Consider the following 18,923-nt stretch of genomic DNA (forward strand, 5'->3'; position numbering starts at 1 on the left):
GCATACAGATCCGTTCATGTTGCATTACCTCTGGAGCGAATTATGGTGTTCAGATGGGGTGATACGTCAAGGTTGAATGGAGCGATTGGATGGACAACTTTAACCTAGCCAAAAATGGAAATCCAATTTAGCCAGGAAAAGAGGATCGAATTACCCCCCTACCCCACCTCCTTCTCAGTTTTTAGTCAAGTCTGAGGGTTTTCAGACATTTCTTTCCTATTTCATGCCTCCCTGTTTCTGATGTCTTCTGCGTGGAGCTCACTTTCTCTCTGCATGTAACGCCTAGATTTTCCTCATTACCCATTTGTCTCTGAGTCAGGACAAGTATATGGAGATCTCTTGTCATTGCGATAATCTGCACAGTGCAGAGCTTGACAGTGAGACTTGAAGATTGCATTCCTCGGGCCTTAAGTTAATTAATCCCCACAGAAGAAACACAGCGTTGGTGAGGTGTCTATACGGAACGAAACCTGACATCCCAAACCAAGATTATAACTCTGACGAGTTTCAATCAAAACAATTTTATGTGGGCATTAATGTGTTTCTGTTTCATATTATTATTATTAGCTATCGGATGGTAATAATCTGATTTACGTCAGTTGACTTGTCCAAGCAGAACGGAGTGTATTTGGCTTTTTACCGCAGTGATCGGCTGGAGGCACAATGGGTTAAGTGACCTTTCGCATTAACTGAATGATCCAGTTAGTATGGGTTTACTTGAACCCAAATGACTAATTAGATTAGCATCTTGTTTCATGATAGCCTTTAGTGGATCACTGTGAGCATGCAGATGAGTCTGCTGTAACTATGACACTGCTTCCTTTTTTTTCTCTCGTTTTTTGAACTCATTTATTTATTTTATCCCACAAAGGCATCTTAACATCCATCCCCTTGAGCATAGATGGTGATTTCGAGGATTCCTCATCTCATCTCTCTTTTGGAGCATTGCCCTTTACTTTCAGGATGTTTTTTCCCCCCTCCAGGCCACTCCCAGTCATCAGCATTTCAAACCGCGATGTTACATCATAAACTCTCAATCAGCCGCATGCCACTTCCTGATGATTAATTCGACAACGTTAATGTCCAACTTCCAAATGTATGCAGAAACACACATTTAAAGCTTTACTTTAGTATAAGCAGACTGCATGAGACAAACACAATGGAAGGTGAATTCCCAGAAAAGTGAAGGCTGTGTTTGATTCAGCAGGTGCGATGTAGACAGATTTAACCTGCAAGACCTACAGAATTTACCGGTAACTCCTGATATAATGGCACATAACTATTTAGACATTAGTATGCACTGCAGTGTTTGATAGTCATTAAAATGCAATGGATTACAAGAAAGAAAGAAAAAAAACTTGAGTGAAGCAACAATAAATCTGCACCGTATCATAGCAACCTCAACATGAGAGCCTGACAGACTCAAGGGTAATCCGTGAGTTGCTAACCTTCGATTCCTCTGTAAATTTGGACCAGTCATCAGGCAATTAAGGGCCTAGGTGAACAAGAACTGCCATCTCAGTCTGGTTCCATCTCACCAGTAACACAGTGATGGGGTCTCGACGGTGTTACAGGCCTCGGGCTTTTCTCTTTACTTGGCCTGTTTTTGTGTGTAAGCAAGAAAGAAAAGAGGCGCGTTGAGTTATGCGTTTTGTGAGGTAGACTCTTACATTTCTACCCTGGAAAATGTTTGTCCATATATGCAAGTTTCTACATATTAATATCTTTGCCTTTTTGTGTGTGGGTGCATCAATACAGAGTGTGTGTGCGTGTGTGTGTGTGTGTGCAGTGGATGAGTATGTGTTCTGGTCTTATAGCTCAGAGCACAGGGGGGAAAACAAGGAGTTTGTTGTTGGCCTTGGGTGCCCAGGGAGGCTGGAGTTGTGGCAGCTCTAGCACTCTGAGTTCATGGACGTAGCCTTTAGCTGTCAGAGCTGTCGATGCTGCCTCCGCACTGATTCTCGTTCCATAGCGTCTGAGCGTAAGCAAGTGGGGCCTAGTGTAATAAGTTCGTGTTTGTGTGTGTGTGATAGTACAGTCTCTGAAAAGATCCTAATCCACGGTGGTCCAAGTCTGTGAGTTTATGTGGTTGATGCTTCAGCTAATAGAGTATGAGGGGTGTGTGTATTTGTGTGTGAGAGCATTGCATTGTTCTGACTCAGACTGTCTGCACATGAGCACAGACGTAGTGCTCATGTGCAACATTAAAAAGACTTCTGTCCAATGTAAACTAAAGTCAGCAGTGTCGCTGTGTGCTATTTAATCCGACTATGCTTTTTAAAACAAGGTAGGGTAACATCCTATAGTTTACAAAAAGATTATTTGATTTTTTGACACTTGAAGACCTGTACTTTTTTATACTCTTTATACTAAGACACACCAATTTGACACAACTTTAAAATCACTTGTCTAATATTGTGCAAGTTCTTTTCATGCCACCAAACCAGTTCTAACCAGTAAAAACTGGCACAGAGGATGTCTGAAAGTGTCCCATGGTGTTTAGATCCTTTAGTTCCTGTGGTTTGCAGGGGTGGAGTCTCTGTGCATACTGTGAATGCTCGATTGGATTGGTAACAAGGGAGTTTGAAAGACCAGGTATATTTCTCAGGCTCTTATTCTCCTTGTTTGAGTCATTACTGAGCACTTTTTGGCTTAGAGTCTTCTGGAGGGGGTCACTGAAACCAGAAAGGGCCTGGCCTGCAGTGACTAACAAGAAAGAGAGCAAAACATTGCATTTAACAAAGTGGTCAGTTCTAGTCACCTGCTGTTTTAATCTTGTGGCTGGCAAGTGCGTTTATCCCAAGCCCTGATGTGACCACACAACTGAGTACACGGTTATGTAACGTCTTTATAATGTAGAAATAAAAATTTTATCCTGAGAATAGAATAACTATAACACCAGGGCAAATGTTTACCAGCAAAGGGGTGGTAATTAAAAACTACATCAGTGTGAAATCTGATTTCAGACTCTGTGAAAAATAGAGGTGAGCAGAATCTTCCTGCCATTTAAATGCAGTAAAAATTTAGCTGTCAGGAGGATTTCTGATGTGTGGCTAATATTTAAGTTATTATTACTGATATATTTAATCCCACAGCAGGAGAAAAATTATATCATTGCTGAGGCTTCCATATGTATTATATAGATGTGATTGGTTCCACGGGGGGAAAAAAAAGTTTCACATAGTGAGATTTTTACATGTATCAAGCTAAGGTTTACTTAATTGCAACCTCCAGGCAAAGCAGGAACCCTTTTTTAAATTCTGTGAATGTTAATATGCTAAATAATGCAGATCTTCGACTCTTCAAGCATGAGACACACATCTGGCGGCTTACCATTTAAATTACAGCAAGAAAAAAAATGCGAGACAGAGAAAAGAGAAAAAGAAATGGAGGATGAAAAACACTTCAGAAGAAGGGAAATGATGGGAAAATGTGTGAAAATGTATCATAACCAAAATTTAATTTATTTTTTGATTTTTCATCATTTGTAATTGCATATATATCCATATCTATATATCTTACTGTATCTCCCTATATATTTTTTCTTCCCCTTTTTTTATTATATGTGTATTAATATTACTCAGGCCTGAAATTATAATGATAAAGTGTGGTATGCAAGAGAAAACAACCTTAAATATTCTTTTCCTCTTTACACTTACTGCACATTATTTCTCTTTTGGGCGTGCAGGCAAGAATTTCTCATCAGGAGCCATTTCTGGAAGCACCGGAGAGAAGAGTGATCCATGCAGGGAGAAAGCAGAGGGTGGGAATCACTACAAGGTAACACTGTGATTTAAGGGGAAGTGTTCCCACCCTTAAAATGAGCACCCTTTCTGCTTTCCCCTTCCATTCCCTCCCTTTCCTTCCCGCCCCTCTCTGCGGCCTTGCGCGCACCTCCCCGGCTTATTATCTGAGATTTGTCAAAATACATTTCACACTAACAGGTATTTTTCAGCCTTCAAAGCCAGTTTTGATCTGCTTGACAAGCCAAAGCAGCTCAAATTGTGTGAAATCAGCAACGCTAGCCAGGCCTCGCCTTTTTTTCTTCTTCTCCAAACCGTTCTAAACACGCCTCTTCCTGGGCTACAGACGACTTAAGCTAAATTAATCAAAGCCTGCGTGTTACCTGCCATACTTTGAAGTGGTAATTGCAAAATTACTCCATGTGCTGATCTGGCATTGCTGCCTCCCGGTCCGCCCCTTCCATTGTGCCTCTGCTGCGGCCTTTTGTTGTTGTGATGTTATTGTTGAGGTAGTTAGACGCCTATGAACAACATCAAGCCTCCTTCTCTCAAACACATATACCCACCACCCTTTCTTGCCCGTCTTTATTCCTACTAACCTCCTCCTGCTGATGTACAAGAGGCTCTTTGGACCACCATTAATCAGGGATGACCTGTTAAATAAATGAGTTTGTTGATATGAGGTTTTATATCTCTGCAGCCTCTGCAGACCATGTTTTTCCTTCCCCTCTTGGCCTATCTTTAAAACCTTGCTAACTCTGTCAAATGTCTTGGTTGGAACCCAGTTGTCTAATGATTAAGTGGAGTGATCTCCAACCTGCCCCAGCCTGGAAGCGCTAGGGATCAGATTTCAGCCCTTCAACCTGCAGTGCAGGCCTAATTAAAATGAATTTTCTCCAGGCGACCACTTTGCCCACAGGGCAGGAATTCAGCTATATACGGAATCCACTCTTAAGGTATTGCATTAAATTTATTGTGTGGAGACACTGGAGAACATTGTGGTATATCTCCTGCATTTCCCCCCCCCGTCTCTCTGCCTTTTTCTCTCACTCTTTTCCACCTTTTTATTGTGATCATCACTCTGGAATCCAAGCTTGCTTTGGCAAAGATTGCCCTATGAAAACGGATGGAGCTTTTATGGGACTCTGCCCATTTACTACTTCCTGGGCCTAGTTTATCTCAGAGGGAGAGACAGAGAGGGATGGAGGAAAGGGAAGATGAAGAAAAAAATAAAAAATAAAACGGAGAGAGGTAGAGTCAGAAAGGGGTGGAAAAAAGAGGCAGCTTGCTTATTCCAAACTGTGGGTCTCATTAACATACATCAGTGTGTATTTCACAACTTCAAGCAGAAAGGCACTAAGCCCACCCAAGGGCAACACAGGCAGGGCTGACACGGCCAGGGAAAGCAAGCCGTTAACATGTTGGCGGCTTAACAAATAATATCTGCTCCCAAGTACCTTAGTGAAAAATTTAAAACCCCACTTCCTAACTCCATTTGACTGTGTTTATGACGATGACAGTAAACGACTTGTGTGGAAAAAAACAGTGCCAGCTGCTCAAATATCACATATTTAACGCCACCATCACTGTACGCATGTTTCCCAAATGAACTCAAGTTGAAGGATGGCATGCCGTATGCGATTTTGCCGTCATTCTTGTCTCGTGTCAATTGAGGCGCGGGTGAGATATAGGAGAGGCTCCAAAGCGCCACGCACACTGTCACTGTCACCGTGTGCATCCCCCAAGATAAATTCAGAGGCCTGTTTCCTGCTTTGATTACAAATGACATCCGCATGTGTTCTCCCCGATTTCTGCTCCTCACAGAAGAAGCCAATCAAGAAGACAAATAGCTGTGGCCCCAGCATGAGCGGCAGAAGTGCACCGCCTCGGCAGGCAGACAAACAGAAGATGCAGCCTTCAATGGAGAACCTCTCCGCGGAGGAGATGGAGGAGTATACATTCTCCCTACAGTAAGTCTCACCACTCATTATCCCGGCTCAGCCTTGCAAAATTCAAATGTGTGGGGGAAAGAAAAGAAAAAAAAGCAAAAGAAAGAAAAACGTGGGTGACAAGTGGTTTCTGTGCCTCACAGACGCTGAAATGTACAGCATCAACCAGACAGACTCTGACAACAAGACGTGCCTAGAACACCTCCTTAACAGATATAGATAAAGTAGTCGAGTGTCTTTCGAGGGAAATCCAAATGAGTTTGTATGTGGTATAGCTTAAATCGCATATAACTCAATTTTAATTTCCCAACATAAACAAGGCACACTCAAAGCAATTTCCAGAGCCTGGTGGCCTCATCTGTCCCGAAGGAAAGGAAAGCACTCCATAAGAATTTGGTGAGGAATCACAGAAATTCAGCTGCCCACAATACTATCATTTTTATATTTGATACTTTCAGAAGTCACAAGTCCTCTTTTGTCTGTTAATTAAATCTGTACTTGCCTACATTTGACTTAGATCTCAAGACTACACAATCAACAGTCAGTGTTTCTTTGTGCTTTGCTTTTCAGGACAAAATAATCAGTCGTATTTCAGCTAATTTGCTTTGTGACAGTGTCGCATTTAAAGCCAAACCAAACGCTGCTCAAGCTACAACAATAATGTCCCCGTGAATTTTTGTTGTTGTTGTCTCCCAGTCCTCTGCAAAAATGCGTGGAAATTACGTTTCATCTTTATTGTGGCTCACAGCATTTGATTTTAATGAGAAAACAAGAATGTATGAAATACAAACAGAGCGCCGAATTTCAAACACCTCGGCCAAATTTGCTAAAAGCATCCAGGTAGCACCCGCATGCCCATGGAGCATCAAAACAGACTGAGAGCAAAATTGCTTATTTCAACAAGAAAAGTCTCAGGTATTTGTTTTTATTTGAATGTCAACTAAATTGAGGGGAGGAGATTACCATTACTGCACTGGGGGGGGAGAGTAAAGACAGCGAGAGAGTCTACTGTATGTATGTGCAAGAGAGACATAAAGCGAGCGCTCCCTGGAGATTTAAAAGTACCCATGTTTCCTCATTTCTGGGAGTTTGTAATTTATAGCTGCTGGTCACATATTAAACAAGATCAGAGACTACTCCCTGACATCTTCTGAACATACTGAGGGAATTCAAATGATTACCAGCGTATCCTGCCAACAAATGACGACATAGAGACTATCTTGAGGGAAAGTGAATACAAAAAAAAATAAAAAATGAACACAGAGCCCGGGCAGACTGCGCACAAAGGGACACAATTAAATGGTTTTCACGATTATTCATAGTGCCGCTTTTTACCTCTGAGCAGTTGCTGGGTTCGGTGAGATGAGACATTTCTGTCAGTTATAGGTACGGATTGTATTGAGTTGGAGACTTGGCTGTTCCCTGATGCCCTGTGAAGGTGCTGCTGCTATTGATTTCATCTTTACAAGCACACACATTACAGTATCTTTGAGCTAAAGGCTGATAATTTTATTTTATTTTTTTGCCCTCACCTAATCAGACTATTAGAAAGATACAGTGGCAGTGCTGGCTTTCACGTTAAAGACGCAGCAGTCTCTCATCTGTCTCTCCCGCTGTGTTGTTTGACTTATTCTGGGTTTGTCTACATTACCTGAGGACTGACAGAGATGCCGACAAAAGGGATTATTTACAGATATTTTTTTATTTATTTTGCCTTAATGATGTCATCTCGCCCCGCGTCGTCTTTTGGCATTTTGGGAGCTCGGGTTTTTATCTCTGTGTCTGTGTTTATGTGCATCTGTAGACGAATGTGAGAGACAGAGGGTGTGTACAGTATTTTTTGACTATGCAAGCGAGTAGAGTATGCACACACACACACACACTTGCCTGTATATTCTTGTATTTTAACTGAGGAAAGGAATCATACTGAAGTGATTGAGGGATATTACTGCCATCTATTGAGCCACAAGAGACTGAGCTCATTGAGATTTTTATAAGGCATCCTGACACAAACGTGCAAATCAGATGCTCATGCATTATTAAGCAAAGACTTTGAAACAGTAAGATTCAGTTCAGACAGTCGGAGAATCACACGAGCGGTTTAACATAGTGCATTCATTTATGTGTCGCAGTCAGGAGCACTTTATTCATCAAGTAAAATAAATGCAGCGCGATGAATTGGAATGAAGTGGGCTAATGTCTTAAAGAGATCTGCAGTATGTATGGGACCTGTATACAAGTGCTTAGACTGTGTGTGCGTTACAGGTGGGACTGTAAATTAAATTAAAAAAAATTTTTTTTAAATGTATCAACTACATAAAAACATAATACTGATACAAGTAGAACCAAGTCGACACGAATGAAAACTACTAGAGGTTTTATGTAAAAGTTTTTTTTATTCCAAATGGTGACAACGTCATCTACTTTGACAGAAATACTGCAAAGTACATCTTTTGGGAGGAGATGTTTCCAATGGATATGATTGTTTATATATTATAGTACACACATGTATATTTTTTATTTAAAGTCTTTGTTTCATTGGGTGAGGATCAGGCTTTCTTGTGTAATTGTTTTCACATTTCCACGCTGGTGATCTAAAAAGGCATAGAAATAAAATAAAAAAATAATGAAGTCGAAAATCAAAGAAAACACTATGCTATGCACTTTTTTTTAAAAACTGCAGGTATTGACAATTGCAAATTAGTTCTGGGCAAATGAAAAAGTCTGAAAACATGTCAGGAATGATCTTTTTGTCAAGCGTTACTGTGCCGCTGATATCTGTTTGAACACGCTTGAAAGACTCCAGCCGACCCTCCAGTTTATTTGATGTCTACAAGTGTAATTTTCAATACTCCTCTTTTTTTCTCACAGAATAGCACTGAGCAAAATCAAAGCACCTGATTCAATATGGCTGTTGTAATTCGATCGGGCCAATTTAATGCTTTTGGTCGAGGATAAACATGCTGAATTAATTTTACACTTTAAAGACTACTTTACATTTTGTGTACTCAGCACGGTGATGAGATACTAATGGTAGCTCACATTCGACCTGTGCAAACCTCATCATGTGTGATATTGACGAATTATTACTAATAATAATAATTACTATTAGTTGTTATCTGATAATATATACCCTATTCCTATGTAGTGTACCACATACTTACATGATTATTATCAAATTGCTATAGTGTCGTATTATACCTCATCAATGTCACCCAACTATTTTTTTTTCCTACTCTCGATTTGAGGAGAGAAACCTGTTTTAATCAAAGTCATTCTCATATAGCAATTAGATCTAATTAGTCCAATTATCAAGATTCTAATTACACTGAAATATATCCCCTAAATCTCATATCAATTATAGTATGTGTGACTCGTCCTGATCGGGAAACATGAAGAGCGACAGTGAAGACAAAGCTGTGTTGAAGGTAGCAGAGAGCGTTTTCATTCTCTGGAGGACAACTGGCTGCAGAACTGTCCCCATCTGTCCCCAAAGCTTTTATTACAAAATGCTGTTTGGTCATCTGGGGATAAATGTCGCTTAACCTTTATCTAGTTGTTTCAAAATCTGAACTATTTTGCTGCTAATTATGATGCCATGATTAGTTACATGCTTGTTTGTCGTCTCAGTTAGATAAGTTGAATGAATAATAATAAATACAGTTTCAGCTGTTATTGCTGCAGCTATTAAACACCACCGTTAAGTCTGGACTCAAGGAAGGAAGAAGCCACTGCGGTGACAGTGAACTAGATTAAAGTTAGGTTGAACTTTTGGTAGCACAGTAGCTCATATGCTAATAAGTCTCAAACAGGTACACAAATCCACACACACACACGAAATCAGGAGCAGACCTTGATTGTGTAGCACAGTATGTTGCTATAGTGGTGGAGTGTTATACTGTAGGTGCACTGGAAAACACACACGGACACACACACACACACACACACACGCACACACACACGCACACGCACAGCCTGCTCTTGCTGTGGAGTCAGAGGGAACACACTGACCTAATTTCCCCCAGTTAACTCGCCTCGTTGGGGACCAACGTTCCTCTCCACCCGTTTCCCCCAACCGAGCCTATAGGAGCGTCCCTGATGTGTATCTCTGTGTCTCTATCATTCTGTGCCCTCCATCTGTTTGAGTATGTTTCCTCGCTCAAATATAAGATTCCAAGTTAAGTGTTATTCTATTTTACGTGTTTATAACAAGGGTAACGTGCAACCCCGCAGTGCCGCACGCCTGGGAAAGACCAGCAACTGTCGTGGAGAGAAAGAAAGCCGAGCCTGAAGTTGTGTACAGAAAAAAGGCAGAAAAACACCTGAAATAACACCCAGTTTCAGGCTGTCAATCCTCTGCAAACTGCAGCTACGAATCACAACTCTGTGCAAGGGTCAATAAATTCTGATGTAATACTGGTAGGATAAGTGGGTGGAGACATGGTGGTGCTAGTCACCCCTCTCTAGCGCTTTCCAGGGCTCTTTCCTGTACTGAGAGGGCAGGGAAGTGTCTGCGCTTCTGCATGCCCAAGTACCTGCTTGCATGTGTGAAAGAGTGGCCCCTGGCTACCACGGCCCGAGTGCACATGTTAGGGGTTTTTTTAGTGGCCAGACGTGCCCTGGGTCACTTTCAGATCTCACAGACACATACTCGCAAAATCAACATGCCGCTTCCTTTATGGAAATCAGAGCTGTCACATCCTTGACAGACTAACACTGCAATATGATTGGTTAATTCACACTGATGGTGTGCATCAGTGGGCGCATACTGCGGTCCCATTGGTGGTCTGGGTCAAATGAATGCGCTTCACACTGACACGTGGGAAAGAGGGGAGGTGTCAGATACTGAAAAGTGGCAGGAGCTATATGTAAGAATATATGAGTAATCACATATGATTTGTGCATGAGGCCTTTGTGTGCACTTGAAAAAATAGAGCTAAGCCAGAGATGGCACTTAACTTACGCTCTTCCTTTTTTCTTTTATATCTGTAATCACTAGTTCCCCAGCGTTATATAAACACATAACTCTTCCAGAAATTACAAGTTTTACATGCAGCTATGTAACAGCCAATGCACTGTAGCACAAACATGCACTAATGGACTGTGTCCTGTGCAAATAAATGTGAACTCTTAGGAAAATATTACTGACAGGCAGCTCTGATACTATAACTGACAAGCTCTCTGGATGCCGATGTAATCAGAAGTTGCAGTTGCCTACTGCAGCATTTGTATATATATATATATGCATGATGTCATCTGCACACGTTTTAGCTATTATTATCAGCAATAAACAAAGGTGGAGCAGGCCTGACAGGCATTTACCTTCTTCTTATATTTGCTTGGAGACAGTTACAGTTATAGTATCTATAAAAAAATCATGATCTTTGTTAATCCATATTTGTGTTGAGGCTGGATTCCTTTGAATGAAGCATTTGAATCAATAACAAAACATTACATCATTGAACATAATTGGCCCCCATTAGTGGTAATGTATTGTAACAAAGCCTGGGATTGGAAAAAAAGTGGTTTGAGAGTTACAGACTCCTACTCCAAAAGGCATTTCAGGCCACGTCTTCAAGTCAAACATCATCTTTGCTTTTTGTCTTTAGCACTCACTTAATTGATCTCTGCGTACCCGCACAGTTAGACTCTATAGCTCTTTATTATTTTCTTTCTTCCTCTCCCTCCCTCCTGTTAATTCCGTCTTTATCTCACTTCTCTGCCTCTCATTTTCTCCATCTTTCCCTCTCCATCCTGTCTCTATCTCTCTGGTGACAATGTCCTGCAGTTATGAAGCAAGGTCAAAAAAGTGAAATCCATTTAAATACTGATGCAACTCTCTGGAGGGCCATACATACATTCTGCAGCACCCGTCCCTGTACACCTCACACAGATTGCTGAATGGATGGATGTGGAACATTTATTTGTTCTGCATTTATCGCTTATTGTGTTGCACATCCACTGGCACCCATATCTGTATTTTCTCAGCGCCCCCCAAAAATCTAGAGAGAGAGCGAGAAAACAACAACCTGTTCTTCATTGTTGAGCACAAGGGTGGTGGTAGTTGCACCATTTGTGTGTGTGTGTGTGAGTGTGTGTGTGTAGCACTCGCAAAGTCAGTATGTGTTTGTCCATCCCAGGTGCATCTGCATTTGAAATGTTTCCACCCTACTTTATGGTGCACCAAGGGACCTGCCATTTCCATTTTTAATTCCCTCTCGTGCTAAGTCAGGCACTCCATAAAAACGCCACATGTTGCTCAGCAATGAAACAGCTACCTCATTTATGCATCTAAACTATTCCAATGTGTGCGAGGAGGCCAAAATGTTTTTGCAGGAGGAGTTTAGGCAATGCAAGAGTCAAGTTGCTAAATTATGGCTCATGATCTAAGACTAGTTTATCCACAAATATGAGATATGAGACGGTTACATGGTTTGACTTGTAGAGCCGTTGTTATACCTCTCATCTATGAATGTATCATAGATATTTTTACTTTTTAAAATTCTGTTCTCCATAACTTCTGTTTAATTGCAAGTAATTGGCTTGATTTTTAATTCTGATGTGTACAGGTTTTATTACATGGCAATTGACTCCAAATACCTGCCACTGTGCTCCAGTTTTGTCAATGGAGCTCGTTTAGGGTATGTATATACTCTTTGGCAGATTTGCAAAATAAATAAATAAATAAATGTGCTTATAAAACCTCAACATGTTAAGGTAGTTTCACTTGGAAAAAAATAAAGCAAAGAAAAAAAACAAATGAGAGGAGGGAGTACGAGAGAAAGAGTGAGCACAAAGTTGTATCCGATGCATTTTTTATTTCATGCTTTCTGATTCTTTTTTTTCCTTGTATAAATAAAAGTTCTCACAAGATGATATAAAATGACTCAATTATCTAAAAGCCTTACAGGCACAGAGAGATGCTCTGTCCAAGTTGTTATTGTGCACACACACATACACGTTCGAGGTGCTTTGGAAAATGATACCAGCTTAGAAACCAATAATTATCATTTAATACATCTTATGGGAGCGTGTTTCTTTATGGTTTCCACTTTGTAAGCTTCGTGCATTATATTTGGCCCACCTGTGCAAAGCACTGCTTCAGTGCCAGAACTGCAATAAACATCTGTACTTCTGCATGAATAAAATTTAAAAATAAATACGTTTGTTCACATAATTGAAATGCATACACGTGAATTTTATTTACACAAACTTCTGAAACTTATTTGGCAGTTTTAGTTAATAATTCTTTATTGTGATTTTTTTGCACTCGCATTATAGATCTCCTACAGAACTAAAGAAACCACTTGCATGAAATGCAAAACAGCTTCAAGAACTTTTCAAGCTTTTCAGGATCACTTGCATTAGAGTCAAATGTCAAAATAATTATTAGTATTCAAATATAACTGATAACATCCACTTCTTTGGTTTCCAGGGACAAAAGGCAAAAAAAAAGTGTTAAATGAAAAGCAAGACATAAGAAGCTGGAGCAGTGATGGCTTTGGCAGCGATTCAATTGAAACAAGTAATAATCTGTTGGGGACCCGTTTTTGTGGAGTATCCAGCTGTGGGAGGCCAGGGAGTGCCTTGGTGTGTCTACTTTGTGTGTAACAGTGATTATGCAGGTGGCATGCCAGGCTAAATTAGTTAGTCTAAAGAAGCCAAAGCGCTCCCAACTACTTTTGGGTGCCAACAACTTGTAAAATGTAACAATGTTCTGACAAAATGATAGATATCTCATGCCCGGAGTGAGCAATGGCTGGTTAACATTACACAAGTATGTTTCAAAACATTGAAACAAAAAGGCCATTTAGTTTAACATCTAAAGCAAAAGAGGATTTATTACTTTTATTATTCATTTTGTTTATCATATTGTGTTTGTTTTGTTGTAATTTAAGACAGTGATGCTGGATGCTGTTGCTGGGCTGACTGACTGACTAAAGTGATATAGGTGTTTAGTCTCGCAGCTTTGGGTGTGATGCCTGTGGTATGTTTTGATTCAGCTTTGTGGACTCTAGTAGCTTAGGTCTTCCCCTCTACATGCCCCATCATAACTATCTACACTGACAGCATACTGATGCACATATACAATGCCAATCAAATTTGTGAAAGACCACTTAAAGCACAAGTTTTATTCTGGACGCTCTCACCACTTTTAAATACACAGTTATCCCCTCACTAATTGTTCTCTGAGTTACTTGCTCTCTCTTTTCTTGGCTGATAGACAGCGTTCTTTGTTTTATTCCAGTTAAACGCATTTTGCCACTACCTGTGTCTGCAACCGTCATTAGCCAGCAATGCCTCTAAGCTCTCGATGTATCACATGGGTACTGCAAACACAGGTGACAAGGCTGACATGATGACCTATAAATTTCTTTCAGATTACCAAAAACCTTTCACCACGTTCCAAGCCCTAGCAACGCCTTAGACCTGATTGTGTAACGCACGTAGGACAGATGACAGATACACTCCTAATTCAAAACAAATGCATTATCAGCGTTCCTCAAAAATGAAATATAAACAAAGATGTGGTATCTTGAGTCCTATCTCTTGACAGAGATAATCACACTTCCATAATCACCACAACACTTATGCATCTGGGCCACTAAGAAAACAATTACATTATCTGTCAATCTCTTAAGTCTATTTTCACAGTGGGTTTTTTTTTTTTTTTTTTTGCTTTCTCTGTTTCCCCAACAGCAAACCGTTCATCGACTAGGTGGGAAAAGAAGTGTGGGAATTTAAAAACAATGCCGGTGGCCTAAATAAGAAAGTGACAGAAAATATCTTAATCCTCCGAATAAAGGGATAAGTCCAAGACTTTAAGTGGTCTGACACTGGAGGGTTTAAGCCATCGGGGCTACGCAGAGGGAATCTGCGGGTTACCTTTACTCCCTACAGCCCTGGAGCCTTCACACCATAAGTGTGCTATTTTAAATGGAACACCCCACTGTACTCCCTCCCCCATCCACCCTTCCATCTCGTATTACCCGTGCCGTCTTCAAGGTATAATGCATGTCACTACTTGCTTTTCGCTTTGTGCTATTTTTAAGAGCGTAGCGTCTGTTTGTTGTCATAGCGTACAACATTAAGGGACACCAGCCTGGGAAAACCAGTCCAGGAGATGCTTCTGACAGAAACACACTAGTTAAATCTGATTTACAGGCCTTGGCACACTCAGGAAAGATTTGGAGTGGATGATGAGTCCTTTTGCAATATGCTTTGATGACACGGGTATGAAGAACAAACATATCAAAACTAAGATAATGAGCAAACAGCTTCTGGCCCAGATTTCACAAAAGCATTAAAACTACAATTAAAATATAGTATTATGTCCCATGCATGCCTGTTGAAATGGTTGGTTTCATCACTTGGCCACTGTGCCACATACTATCAGCCATTCAGAGGACAGGCTGTGATATTGAAATGAAACATCCTTCATCCCTGCGAGATAAAAATCCCACACGTCCGCCCGCTGCCTTCCCCTATTTTTCTGTATTATACTTTTGTAATTGGAGGTGCCATAATGAAATCAATTCAGTCGGGATAACAGATTTCACATCATGTTACCGGTTTCCTTTAGAAGGGGCCGCTTCGTGAAGACGTCTAAAAATATTCCTCTTTCATGCATCATCAATATCTTCATTACATGAAAGATGGACGTCAGATTGTGTTTGCTGTTTCTGCGCGATGCCAGTTGACAGGGTAGCATCTCGCCTGTGTCTGCGACACACTGCGTTTACAGGGATTTGGAGAGCATTTTTTGTACAACACAGTGAAGTTGCGATAAAGCTGGAAGTGCTTTTGTGGAGAAGCATGAGATGCGTTTGCTAAGACATCATCTTTCTATCTGCGTTTTAACTCCAAATCTTGTATAAAAGCACTGAATTGGATCTTTTTCAGTGATAGTAAACAAAGACTTTGGCTGAATAAATATATATATTTACTCTGTGTGCATGAGCAACCAGTGGTTTCACACAGGAAACACGCAGTTTATTCGCAGTGGAGTATACTTTAGTTTAAGATCTCAAACAGAGAGCTGAGTGATAACAGACTTTCATGACACATTTAGCCCAACAGGATAAATGTTATTTCAGCCAAGCTCGAACATTTATCAGCCCAAACTCTTGACTGAGCACCTTTTTTTTTTTTCAATGAATTCCAACTTTTCCCACATGTACAGCAAAATATACCACTGCTCTAAATAGCATCCACTGAGGAAACTTGATTCAACTTCAGATAATTTCACACTTCACACCTCACAGCGACGGCCAAAATTATCTCTGGGTTCGAACAAAACTATGTGAGGCTCCACATTTTCGTATTAGTAGAAGCAGGGAACACAATGCACTTGTACATTTTGATGCAAGTCTAGCCCACATTTGGTAATGGGGGTGAGAGAGCAATACAATTGATTCGGTTTTTCGTCTTTAGGCAATGTACCATTTTCCCTAGATACACACTACAAAGTGAATTCCAACTGTGCTCTGGGACACAGTGGTGAGACATGGGGATGTCCACAGGCATATGCCTTAAGTCACATTGTGTGATCCTCGCCATAGCTCTACTGTAAACACCTACTTTAAGTCTTGTTCTAATTACTATCAGGCGAATGCTAGGAGTCATCACTATCACTGCTTGTTGACATGTGCAAATTATATTGAACAAAAGTCAACGAATGTTGTAAATGCACACCTAATTTACCTATACACAAATGTGAAATGTCAGGTTTTTATGTTAGGGTATTTCCTTTCCTTTTCTTTCCTTTCCTTTCCTTTCCTTTGCTCCTGCCTCCACTGCTCCATCTGTGCACTCCTTATGAAAGGGAATAGTTGAGCAGGCCTGACAAAGGGCGGCACATAGGAGGCAGAGGTGCTGAGGGAAGCTGAGCACCGCTGAAAGGGATTCCTATCTGTTTGCGTGTCTTTGGTGTGTTAGTGAGGGGGAAAAAAAGAGAGAGCACTTGTGTATATGTTGGCAATTGTATGCGTGTGTGTGCCAGTTTGAATACTACATTTCCCTACCTTTAATGTTTACTGCATGGCTGTCGTGATGGAAATAAGCTTCTGAATAGTATGCAACAGAAAGAGGAGGAAGGATTTGCATCATTATTCAAAGTGATTGTCATAACCTCCAAATCGACTGAACAAAGTCAACACCTTTGTTCTGTTTCAGTAATCTTGCTTTATGTGGTCACCTGTGCATGAACGTTCTTATCCAGCCTGAAAGTGTGATGTAAAATTAATGAGAAAAAAAGACATTACAATGCTTTCATTGGAGGAAATCTGAGTAATGAACTCACATAATTACATACTTGAGTAATAGTATCAGTGTCTAAAAAAAAAAGAAATGCTGAAGAAAACTTCAGATAGTCATGTACAGTGTGTATGATCCTCCTCTTATGAAAACAGATCACAACTGACTGGACCTGGCTCCTGTCCTCCGTGTCTGTCTGACCGAGCGCGTCTGGCTCTCTCCATGCTGCCATCTGAGCTGGGCCTACCGTTGCTGCGGCAACAACAACAACTGCATAGTAGCTGGCATGGCTCCGTTCAGCAGCTCGGCCTCATTATACTGCTGCTGGCTTTGATGTGGTTTCTGAGGCTCTACCTGCATTACTGCAGCCAGTGGCTCTACCTCCAGGCCATAGCAGTTCCTGTCAACAAGTGAGTTTGCTTCCTTTGATATTGCCCTGCACACACACACATGCATGGAAGAGGATCGCATGAATACACACACAGACGCGCAAAACTTTTCAAGCGCACACATTGCTGCTGACATAAATCCATTAATAAAAACAGAGGACTGACACATACCAGATAATAGTAGCATATTACCATACTGTAAATTCATTAGCATGGCCACACATAACATGACCTGAATGTAGGCTCACACACATGCGGTGTACAGTTATGGGAAAATACGATGCGGAGAGGACAACAAGCTGAGAGGATGAGGATGTGCTGTGTGTGTCTTGGTGTGTGTGTTGGCAAATGCAGGCTTGATACACCCAGATCATCTGTTTGGAATCCCCCCATTAACATTTTAACAAGACTTTCTCAATATTAACAAACCATTGCTGGGGGAGTTTGCTCACCACACAGCTTTAAGTCCCAAAAGGCTACATTATTTGGAAGGAATTTATTGTTATTATTTGGTACGCAGCATTGATAATAAACAGCAATAAGATGCCACAGAACTGTTAAATCACATTGGAATAGCATATGGTGCTGATTTAATTCATCACAATAAAAGGGCTGGCTGCAAACATGCATACAACCAGGTTTTTATTACAATAACTCAGGGGCGCAAACATCATGGAAAGTGATGGAGGAGAGCTCAGGAAGAAAAAAAAATGTGGCTGAGTGAAAAAAAAAGGAAAAAAGAATGGACTGAGGGGGCGGATAGAAAACAAAAATGTGAAAACAGAGGGGGTCAACGCTGGATGACAACTTCCACATGTCCAAATCTGCTGCTCTCCCTCCAAGCATTTCTCTCTCCATGCAATGGTCAGAGCTGATGATGCCCATTGAGAGGGAGGGAGAGAGAGACTAAGTGACAGTCAGAGCGGTTGGCATGATGACAGGCATACCTCGCTTCACCCTTATATCTCACACTCGTTCCTTTTTCTTTCTTTCTACGTCTGTGTCTGTTTGTTTTTGCATTCTCCCTTCCCATAATCCATCCCGGGACATCATTGGCCTGCAAAGAGTCCCCAACAGCAAAAGTCCCTGGCCTTCAGTGCTTCTACAGTCATCTATGAGTGCTTCATTTCTTCTCTTCTTTTCTTTTACTCACTCAAGTTACAAAGCAGTAATACACTGGTCTAAGGTACTAAACATCTTGTGTTCAGAATATCCTGAATTATAAGTAAACATATACTGTAGGCATAAGCAGTATAATATTTTTGTGCTTATTAAATATGTTTTTCAATGTAATCTGTTAAGAGAGCGATCAGAAGTAGTGTAGCATAAATCACATTCTTCAAGGACAGAAAAAGTATGTCAAAGTTGTACTTAACTAAATGTACTTTAATTATAGCACAAAATGTCTCTTATTTTGTGCCAAAATAATAGGAAGCATTTGAGAGAGATCTTAAGATTTTTACTTATAATTTTGTCTGGAAATATAAAAAATAACACATCAAAGTCTCTTGTCTTTACCGGTCATCCAGAGAGGTAATCTCTGTTCTCTGAAATGACTTTTTGGGGCTTGAATCTCTTGAGAGATT

At 40.7% G+C, this 18,923-nt stretch overlaps 1 protein-coding gene across 1 annotated transcript in view; it reads left to right on the plus strand.

The window, feature by feature from the left end:
* ofcc1 (orofacial cleft 1 candidate 1) overlaps positions 1-18,923 on the plus strand; it is a 73,901-nt gene that overhangs the window by 24,895 nt on the left and 30,083 nt on the right. Inside the window, exons 15-17 of the mRNA XM_085287481.1 lie at positions 3,689-3,780; positions 5,568-5,713; positions 17,104-17,358. Coding sequence (XP_085143607.1) covers positions 3,689-3,780; positions 5,568-5,713; positions 17,104-17,358 — 493 coding nt within the window. The remainder of the gene's footprint in view (positions 1-3,688; positions 3,781-5,567; positions 5,714-17,103; positions 17,359-18,923) is intronic.

Source organism: Mchenga conophoros, linkage group LG9 (genome assembly GCF_057382185.1).
Source record: "Mchenga conophoros isolate Kocher_MC1m ecotype Shallow Benthic linkage group LG9, M_conophoros_male_GT1.1, whole genome shotgun sequence".
NCBI classification, from domain to species: Eukaryota; Metazoa; Chordata; class Actinopteri; order Cichliformes; family Cichlidae; genus Mchenga; species Mchenga conophoros.